Source organism: Gadus macrocephalus, chromosome 6 (genome assembly GCF_031168955.1).
Source record: "Gadus macrocephalus chromosome 6, ASM3116895v1".
Taxonomy (NCBI): Eukaryota; Metazoa; Chordata; class Actinopteri; order Gadiformes; family Gadidae; genus Gadus; species Gadus macrocephalus.
In genome coordinates this window covers 20336705-20347135 of record NC_082387.1, presented here as the reverse complement: position 1 = coordinate 20347135, position 10431 = coordinate 20336705, and the positions used below count along the sequence as shown (strand labels likewise).

At 52.5% G+C, this 10431-nt stretch overlaps 1 protein-coding gene across 1 annotated transcript in view; it reads right to left on the bottom strand.

Moving 5' to 3' along the window:
- Positions 1-883: 883 nt before the first annotated feature.
- Positions 884-10431, bottom strand: part of bin3 (bridging integrator 3) — a 28984-nt gene continuing 19436 nt past the window's right edge. The window contains exons 6-8 of the mRNA XM_060054879.1: positions 10225-10265; positions 4180-4321; positions 884-1535 (exon numbers count right to left, since the gene is read on the bottom strand). Coding sequence (XP_059910862.1) covers positions 1398-1535; positions 4180-4321; positions 10225-10265 — 321 coding nt within the window. The 3' untranslated portion in view covers positions 884-1397. The remainder of the gene's footprint in view (positions 1536-4179; positions 4322-10224; positions 10266-10431) is intronic.

Genomic DNA, 10431 nt, shown 5'->3' with positions numbered 1-10431 from the left:
ACTGAGCGAGAACAGAGCGGAGGACTGAGCGAGAACAGAGCGGAGGACTGAGCGAGAACAGAGCGGAGGACTGAGCGAGAGCGGAGGGGAGAACTGAGCGAGAGCGGAGGGGAGGCTCTGAACGAGGACAGAGCGGAGGACTGAGCGAGAGCGGAGGGGAGGCTCTGAACGAGGACAGAGCGGAGGACTGAGCGAGAGCGGAGGGGAGGCTCTGAACGAGGACAGAGCGGAGGACTGAGCGAGAGCAGAGGGGAGGCTCTGAACGAGGACAGAGCGGAGGACTGAGCGAGAGCGGAGGGGAGGCTCTGAACGAGGACAGAGCGGAGGACTGAGCGAGAGCGGAGGGGAGGCTCTGAACGAGGACAGAGCGGAGGACTGAGCGAGAGCGGAGGGGAGGCTCTGAACGAGGACAGAGCGGAGGACTGAGCGAGAGCGGAGGGGAGCTCTGAACGAGGACAGAGCGGAGGGGAGGCTCTGAACGAGGACAGAGTGGAGGACTGAGCGAGAGCGGCGCCTGGGAGATCCGCGCAGCAGGACAATGTCTCCATTCTTCGGCGGTCCTCACAGGTGGGACAGGTCAGCCTGGAGCAGGCCGGCCGCTGGACGGGGAGCAGGGGGGGGGGGGGCGGTGCGGGGGGGCCGAGGGTGGGTGGTGAGGGGGAGCTGGAGGATCCCGACAAAGGCAGCCATTGTGCTGGTTCCTGGGGGCCTCTGAGTCAGGAGAGCGGAGGGGAGTGTAGAGCTGAACCCAGCACATGTCCTAGAGCCCCCCCCCCCCCCCCAGGCCCGCCCACGCGGCCGGCGCCGTGTGTACACAGAAACACGTGCGCTCACTCCAAGACGGCAGATAAGAGTTTGAGTTGGTTGCAAACAGAACCAAAGAGAGGGAGATCGAAGCAAACAATGGCGGAGACACGCTACGACAGCGTCGCTGGCAGTACGCAGTCCCTTTATTTAACTGCGTGTCACTGTGCACTAATTAAGGTACAACACGCAGCAGAGCCTACGCTCTCATTACGCCCGGGTTAATCTGCTTTGCTAATTAGCGGTGTGTGCCAGTGGCTTTTCCAGAGAGGAAATGACATGGCTCTCGTCTCGTCTGGTCTGGTCTAGACTGGTCTGGCACGGCGGTGGCGCTGCCCCAGACGTCCAGCTGCTGTTAAAGAGCCAGGAGCCCCAGGTCTGAGGGCAGCAGGCCGGAGAGGGGCCCGGGAGTCAGTCAGTGGGGCCCTCATCAGGGCCTGATCACATCAGCAGCCTGAGGGGGCACGATGCCTTTCACCACCCCCCTCTACCTGGCCCTCTGTGTCCCAATGTGTGTGTGTGTCCCTGTGTGAGTGCGTGCGAGTCCCTTTGTGTGTGTGTCTCCCAGTGTAATCGAGTGAGTGAGTGTCCACTCACCTGGCCCGGATTAGGGCCTCGAAGCTGGGCTGGAAGTAGTCGATGCGGCTCTGGTAGAACTTTGGCATCTCGTCCAGCAGCTGCTGGTTCTTGGCCTCAAAGTCCTCCCTGACCGGCCGCAGCTCCTCCCTGGCCTGAAGCACACACACACACACACATTAGCTGGCCTGCTCCATATGGGACGCGGTCACGTGATCCACATGGTCATGTGATTCACGTGGAAAAAGTAAAAGCAAGGCGAGCGCAGTAAAACAAACACACAAGATGACATAACATTCGAGCATTCAGGAGATATTTGCCTATTTCCGAGAGAGAGAGAGAGAGAGAGAGAGAGAGAGAGAGAGAGAGAGAGAGAGAGAGAGAGAGAGAGAGAGAGAGAGAGAGAGAGAGAGAGAGAGAGAGAGAGAGAGAGAGAGAGAGAGAGAGAGAGAGAGAGAGAGAGAGAGAGAGACTGTGATCACGACCGGAGTGAGGAGGAGTGGGTGATGTGGGCAGACTTGGCTGTGAGAGTATCCAACACCACGGCTCAGCTCCTGCATGTATTAGTGGGTAGTCCACTCTGTAGGCACAGCTACCAACACACAACGGTTATGCACAGGGTGAGAAGATTTACGTGTGTGTGTTCATATCTGTATTTGAGTACACAGTGCGTGAATCAGAAATTATTTATGTGTGCGAGTTTATCTGTATTTGTGTGCGCACGTGTGTGTGTATCTGAATTTGTGCGTGTGTGTTTCTCTCTGTTTGTGAGTACATGTGTGTGCGTTTCTAATCTCTGTGTGAGAACACACGTGTGTGTGTGTGTGTGTGTGTGTGTGTGTGTGTGTGTGTGTGTGTGTGTGTGTGGTGTGTGTGGTGTGTGTGTGTGTGTGTGTGTGTGTGTGTGTGTGTGTGTGTGTGTGTGTGTGTGTGTGTGTGTGTGTGTGTGTGTGTGTGCGCGCGCGCGCCTCGAGCGCGCCAGCGACTACGATGACACACCGAGGCGTTCTCTCTGGAAAACGCTTTGCCGCTTTGCGCTCTTCTTCGTGGTATTCTCTACACATGCGCTTCTCTGAGAGGGGCCCGGCACACAGGGGCCTCCTCCTCAGGCTACGGTCCCCAGACAGTGCTTCTCAGCGCGTGTGTGTGGGTGGCCCGCCATGTGAGAATGTGTTAGAACCTCGGCAGCACTGTGAGCGTGCGTGCACTCTCGCTTGCAGGGGGTGTGTGTGTGTTGGTGTATGTGTGTGTTGGTGTGTTGGTGTATGTGTGTGTGTTGGTGTATGTGTGTGTGTTGGTGTGTGTGTTGGTGTGTGTGTTGGTGTGTGTGTTGGTGTGTGTGTTGGTGTGTGTGTTGGTGTGTGTGTTGGTGTGTGTGTGTTGGTGTGTGTGTGTGTTGGTGTGTGTGTTGGTGTGTGTGTGTGTGTGTGTGTGTGTGTGTGTGTGTGTGTGTGTGTGTGTGTGTGTGTGTGTGTGTGTGTGTGTGTGTGTGTGTGTGTGTGTGTGTGTGTGTGTGTGTGTGTGTGTGTGTGTGTGTGTGTGTGTGTGTGTGTGTGTGTGTGGTCGCACACCTACAATTCTCAATTACGTGCCTGTAGATGTGCAGCATTGGCTTTTTTTATTTTTTTAAAGGAAAGAAAGAGGAAAAAAAGGCAACACTTGAGAGGCTGCTAGCTTGCGTGGGAGCGGAGAGCACATGTACCGCGCGCATGTGCTCAACTATTTCTGTTCATCTCCAGTCAGCATTCGGGTCTTCTTCACTTATTGCGCTGTATTCAAAACACGGGCAAGTGGCAAGACAGAGGTGAACTGGGAGCCAGGACGGAGAGAGTGGGGAGGGGGAGGAGGCCATGGAAGAGAGGGGAGGGAAAGGAGAGGCACGGGGGTGAGAGGGGGAGGCAGGGAGGCAGGCTTGGGAGGGGGAAGGAAGGGAGGGGGGGGGGGGGGGGGGGGGGAGATAAGGTAAATTTCCTTCCACCTGTTTTTTTGCACATTTTCAATTGGAAGTGGAAATCTGTAAATTGCGAAAACATCTCCAAATATATCACAGAAGGGTTTAGCGATAATTTACGCTTGAATTATTTGGAGAAGTTGATGGATCAGGAAAGGTTAATGCGGTAAAAGTGCAATGGAAATAAATGAAAACAGACACGTGACTTAAATGTCCCTTGAGTAACCAGAACTCTTCCTAGAGCACATCGCTGCAGTACGAGTTGCTCAGAACTCTCCAATTCCCTGTCCAGTGTGCCGTCAGTCACCAAGCCTTCCTTTCCTTTGTTTGACTGGAACTATTTTAACCACGTCATCTTTAGTTGCGTAATTGCACACGTAATTTGCGGCATTTACTGCATATCAGGATGAGCCAATATCCCGTACAGTAGGGGATGGAAACACGCATAAAGAGATGTTTTCTTTTGCAGATTTTATGAAATGGTTACGATTTGCGATACATTGGATGGAAATACAGAGAGAGCGAGAGAGGATAAGCACTTGCTGCACAGCGGGTGAAGACAGACAAGCCGACAAACTGTGTCGTCGCAGCTGAGCATGGGGTGTGTGTGTGTGTGTGTGTGTGTGTGTGTGTGTGTGTGTGTGTGTGTGTGTGTGTGTGTGTGTGTGTGTGTGTGTGTGTGTGTGTGTGTGTGTGTGTGTGTGTGTGTGTGTGTGTGTGTGTGTGTGTGTGTGTGTGTGTGGCTACTGTCTAAGAAAACAGAGACAGACGGACAGTCAGACAGCAAGCCGGGCACGCAGACAGATGGCAGGGCAGACAGACAGGCAGACAGACAGACAGACAGGTACCTGGTGCAGCTTGACCATGTTGGGCCCAGTCTTCTCCTTCTCCTCGTACTTCTCCGCCTTGGACTGCAGCCGCTTGTAGTCCTGCAGCGCCTGCTCCCGCCGCTTCACCGCCATGTTGAGGCTAGGGAAGACTCCGCTGTACCTGGGGAGCCAGGGAGACACGCAGCATCAGGACCGCCGCTCACTCAGACCCGAGTCATCCAGCCCCAGCCGCCGATCACAGAGACTGACCACACACAGATACAAACATGCTGCAAATAATACACAAACTTGCACACAAAGATCCCAAACATTCTTCAATAAATATACAAACATACACAACACAAAGACACACACAAACACAAACATGCTTCAATGAATACACAAACGTACACACAAAGATACAAACAGTTTGTATCTTTGTAGCAGATATCATCACAAAGATACAAACAATGTTTGTATCTTTGTGTGTACGTTTGTGTATTATTGAAGCACACACACACACACACACACACAAAGACGCACACAAAGATTGCGTGCGTCTTTGTGTGTGTATTAATTGCAGCATGTTTGCATACACAAACAGAGACACAAAAAAAACTCACCAAACAGGATTCAATATACTAAAACATACTAAACACAAAGACACACACCGAACATGCATCAATAAAATAAACAAACATACACAACAAATACACCAAACATGCTACAATAAACACACAACCAAAGAAACACACAAAGACACAAAACAAGTTTCAATAAGTACCCAAACATACACAACACAAAAAAACAAATACAGACACACACCATGTTGATCATCACAGGGTTAACGATTCATCACTGAAAGTTCAACAAAATAATGAGCAGGTATCATTCCATATGAGGAATATATAAAGAGAATCACAATAAATATGAGCTGAAGCATTTCTTGCTGAGACTTTTCCATTTCCCATGGGACAATGCTGCGTTGAGCCCCTTCTAATCTATTATCTAATTACTGTAGGCAAAATGCCATGAAACAATTCATTTGGTGACAATTATTATATTCCAAATGAAAAATATATTCTCTCAATGTGAATCTTAACTTTGGGTCTAAAAATAGGAAAACACTGGTCCGTAACTTAGCAACAGGAGTCGGAGCTCCATCCTGGGACTTGTTGAAATGCTTTTTTATTTATTTGTTATTGCTGGTTAAAATGGGAAACAGTGGTGGTGTTCTATGCAGAGCTGATAGGATGGTATTTAGACAACAGGAAATGTTCAGCCACCAAAATATATTGTATACTTTCTGCAAAAATAAGTATTTTTTCCGTTTCCCTCAACCTGGTTCAATTCTATTTGAAGGGTTTTCAGCCACACTGACATCGTGTAATTGGATTAAATCTTAAACAATTTAAAACACAGTGCCAAAAAAAAAAAGCAACGTTGAAGTTAATATTTCCATGAGCTCTGCCAAGAGGCCCGCCTTAATTTTCCAAAACATTTAGGCCTAAGGTAAGAAACCAGCGCACCGCTCAGAACAAGAAGCACAACTTGTCATTCACAACGTGGGCCTAATAACCGTGAGTCATCAGTAAGAGAGCAGAGAGGAGCACTACAGCTCTCACAGAACCATTCAGGCCGTTTCATCATCTGTGTGGGCACAGCACAGAGAGAGGAAAACATCTGTCTCTCCCTGAACCTGTGTGTGTGTGTGTGTGTGTGTGTGTGTGTGTGTGTGTGTGTGTGTGTGTGTGTGTGTGTGTGTGTGTGTGTGTGTGTGTGTGTGTGTGTGTGTGTGTGTGTGTGTGTGTGTGTGTGTGTGTGTTTGTCCCTCAGCAGTAGGTGAGCTTGGGGACTCCGTGCCAAGGCCTCTGCCGATTGGTTGTGAAACCTGAGCTTACTCCCACACCTGAGGGAGGGAGGGAGGGAGGGAGGAGAGGGAGGGAGAGGGAGGGCGAGCAAGCGAGTGACGCGGCTAGAGGCTCGGCCTTCAGACAAGAAGTGCTTATTGTCTTTTCCTTCTTTTTTTTTCGACAGGAAGTTAGGCAAGGAGTGGTTATTTATCGTTGGGTAACATCACGGAGCGGGGCCCATCCAGCGGCCCACGCTCTCCCACTATTTATAAAACCCCCGCTGAGGCGAGGGAGCAGCAGGGGTGGACACCGATCCCCCTCTCGTCTACTACTACTACGCATCTCCTTGCTGCAGCGCAGAGCGCACACACTCCGGGTGCCGCCGGGGGGGGGGGTTATGAAACCGCCCTCCAGGCATGAGAGCACTCTAAACAAACGCAAACATTCACTCTGTGCAGGACAGCGCACGCAGCCTCCCCCGGCGTCTCAAAGCGACACCAGCGGGGCCGATTGCATCCTCATCGGCGTGACGACCGCCCGTCAGCGCGCTCACCACGCCCTCTCTCCACGTGAAGGAAGAGTCTGCTCACCCAAAAACTAAGGAGGCGGATAAACTGATTCGCCCAGGGGTTCGGGCGAGGGCTTCAGCAGCCCATGCAGACCTCCATCTCGTATGCACATAACCCTCAGAAAGCCCCTGGCTGGCCCACTTGGCACTCGACATGCACCTCGGTCGGGGGACACGGATGGCTGCTCTGCATTGAGACGGTTATACTAACAGAACAATGAGGGCAAACCCCTTTCAATCCAGATCGTAAATCAATCTGGAAACTGTACACCTGCGTACGTCTAAGCCTTCCACTCCAGTGGCCCTTGGTGACACTATTTCTGCCCTACTTGGTACGCAAATAAGGCTAAGAAAAACCACTTCCTCAATGTTTCCGTTGTGGCTAGCCAAACCAAGCTGTGGTACTCGTTTTGGGCATGTGAGCTAGATGGCTCGTCATGGGGGCGAGTAATTTAGTTTCAATGTTTTGTTTCGTATGAACTGTTGGACCTCTATTTTGAAAAAAATGCAGAAGGAATCTGCCTACGCAGTATGTTAACACAGTCATTATACATCGCCGGACCCGTTTAGTGTTGAGTAACGCAAATGATCGCATGCGTCATGCCAACTACGGGGCGATATGATTGCAGAATGAAATCGGGGACACACGACTTCAGTACTGCAGGCCTCCCTGAAACCTCGGCTGAACAGGGGAGGGCACAGTTTAGTGAGTTGATGAGTAATACCTATAGGAAGCATAGGAGGAACTCTATTCTAAGCTCTCATGATGCAAACCATTAAGTATTTGCGGACCTTCTCTGAACAGGGTCAAACACGATGAAGTAGACTTTGAGCGGAAGACTCAGATCCTCCACAGACCGAGTAGGCACCGTGACGCAGCCACTCTGGGGCCCTGGTCTAGGGCTGGCCTGGCATGGGAAAGCCCTGGGCCTCGGCTGGAACGCTGCCTCCCAGACAGCTGACCGTCCCTCGACCCGCGTGCGGGTGGTGTGGCCGGGCTTGGCCAGGCCCTGGGGGTCTTGGCGGGCCCAGGGACGTCTGGGTGCCGCTGGCTACAGCCAAGAGTTCAGGGCCAAGGCCAGACCCATGTGACCAGCTCTTACTGCGGTGGAGGGCTGGGGATGGAGCGGATTGAAATAACATCTGGACCAAAAGGAACATTTAGAGAGCAGCTTCCAATCCACAGACCCGCAGCCCCGTGGCCAAGCTCAGTCTGGCCTCAAGTCTGGCCGCACCTTCCACTAGAACCTCACATAACTGCACTCAGGAACCAACAATGAGAGGGAGAAATACCAAACCTGTAGAAAATGCGGAAAGGCTTTGTGTTGTTTTTTTGTAAGGGAATGTCTCACCTTCCGTGTGCCATAATATTTAATTAAAGATAGAAGGTGTGAGACAAGGTGACGCTGTGTGACCACAATCTAGTCTGTGTGTGTAAAATGACTGTGCTCTTATGAAAGAAGGATTGTTGGAGTGTGTGTGTGTGTGTGTGTGTGTGTGTGTGTGTGTGTGTGTGTGTGTGTGTGTGTGTGTGTGTGTGTGTGTGTGTGTGTGTGTGTGTGTGTGTGTGTGTGTGTGTGTGTGTGTGTGTGTGTGTGTGTGTTGGAAGAGCCTCAGCTCTTTGTCTCTGTAAGAGGAGGGTTTGCAGCTTGCCTTGTGTTTTGTTGTTCTTAATCTCTGAAAGCGAAAGGAGTCCAGCAAAAGAAGATGGAACCCGATCGGTGAATCACAGGGTAAGCTGCCGAACAAAAAGTTTGATAATACCCACAAAGCAAGACGCTAGAATACAGGAAGGGGGTTCCTCATGCACCCAAAAATATTCCTGGAACAGCCTGATTAGAGGGAGGAGCATCTTAAGCTGACGCAACAGGAAGTCAGGTCCGGAGGAACGGTACAGCCAATCAGATTAGGGCGAGGGGCGCTGTCTGCACACCTGATGAGCCAGAGGACAACAGGGCCCCCGACAGGGCCGGCAGGCCCCAGATACACACGCCCGTCCAGGGGCCCCCCCTCCAGGCCGCACATCAACACAACAGTGATGTCATCCAGGGAGCCCTCCCCCTCTGACTCGACCGCTCTTTGCCGTCTGGTAGCGGAGGCGGACGCAGGGGGAGGGGAGGGGGAGCGGGAGCGGGGGCGGGGGAGGGTGGAGTGGGTGGGAGTCAGGGGAGGGGCGGGGGGGCTAAAGAGGAATATCAACGCTTTTGTTGATTTGTTTACGGCACGCATCGCGACGTCGAGTGTTAAGGAGTGCCGAAAGAGTAAACAGCGGAGCACGCCCCCACACAAAAACACTCCTCAGCCAGTAACATTAGCGTCCTTTCCTTTGAAACACGTCTCTGAGGTGCCTGCGGACCGCCGCGGCAGTGCGGAGGGAGAGCGCAGGCAAACAATGACCAGGGCTCATTAGCAGGAGACTAATGGCATCTTAATGGAGGCGTCACTGTATAGGACCTCTGATGGAGTCCTACTCCATACGACCAGCATCTAAAGAAAAGCCTCGCGACACCGTTTTAACAAGGGCTTAAGTGATGAGAACGCTCGGGCAGGAGGTTTTTAAGAGTCTCTTTTTATGTACTTGTGGTGAAAACTTGCCTGTATTTTACAGCATCATGTGAATGTGAACTTGGTGGCCCATAATAAATCCTGTTGCGATAGTGACCCCCTCCCATCTGTTGGTCCAATGTGGTCGGAACGCGGGCGTGTGTTTTTGTGCATGCGTCTGTGTGTATGCGTGTGCGCCGTGTGTGTGCCTGTGTGTGTGTGTGCTTGTGCGCGTGCGTGCGTGCGTGTGATATGAACTGTCCTGAGACGGGGCTCTCTCTCTCCCACAACGCCGGCCCAGCCACCCGGGCACGCAGCCATCTTCTGGGCCAGCCCACACGTTCGCCGGCCGCCCACCAGGAAGAGGAAATGAGAACCATTCCACCCGGCCACTGCCCCACCGTCGCTACGGCACACGAGCTGAGAGAGAGGAGAGCAGCACACTCTGGGCTCTCCGTCGCACCGCGCACGTTACCGCGCTCTGTGGGAGCGCTCAGAGGAACCGTAAAAAACAACAACAATGCAGAAAGATGAAGAAAGGATAACAGGCAGTGAGTCAACGTGCAAGCGGGAGAGCTTGATCCGTGCAGATGCATGCGAGCCGAGCACTGTACATGGTCAATCTGTCATTCACACCCCCGTCCCTCCAGCCGCCTCCGGGGAGGAGTGAGACCTTAACCAGCATCATCTGGCCACTCCCTCGCTGTGTGTGTGTGTGTGTGTGTGTGTGTGTGCGTGTGTGCGTGTGTGTGTGTGTGTGTGCGTGTGTGTGTGTGTGTGCGTGCGCGTCTCTCTCTCTCTCTCTCTCTAGAGGAAATGGACCAGGGTTAGGCTTCAGGAATGGAATAGCACTCACAGGCTGCTGGGATGGGGGCGAGTGTGCGGAAGGAGAGTCAAATAAACTCTCTTCCAGACGCCAGCCACCGTAGCAGCCCCCCCCCCCCCCGCCCCCACTCACTCCTGACTCCGTTCCTCTGGTTTCTTCACCGGGCCGGGCCTCTCTTACAGGCCCTTGGTGTATCACTTTGGGACCCTCTGATGAGAGCTTCAAAGGAGATCGCTGGCGTTCGGGCTGTGAGGAAGAGAAGCTTAAGAGGCGAAGAACGACAGAACACTCACTTCTTCAGAGGATCGATGACGGTCTTCTGGATCTGGTTGACCTGCAGATGGACACAAAGAGAAACGTTTCAGAGACACATAATGAATGTGATAAAACGAGAGTTTTGCTCCCAACGTCCGGACTTTGACAGATGAGGATCAAGCGAGCGCGTGTCAGGCTCCTTAGCAGTGATCTGAAGCCACCGCCGCATCCGACAGAGAACAATT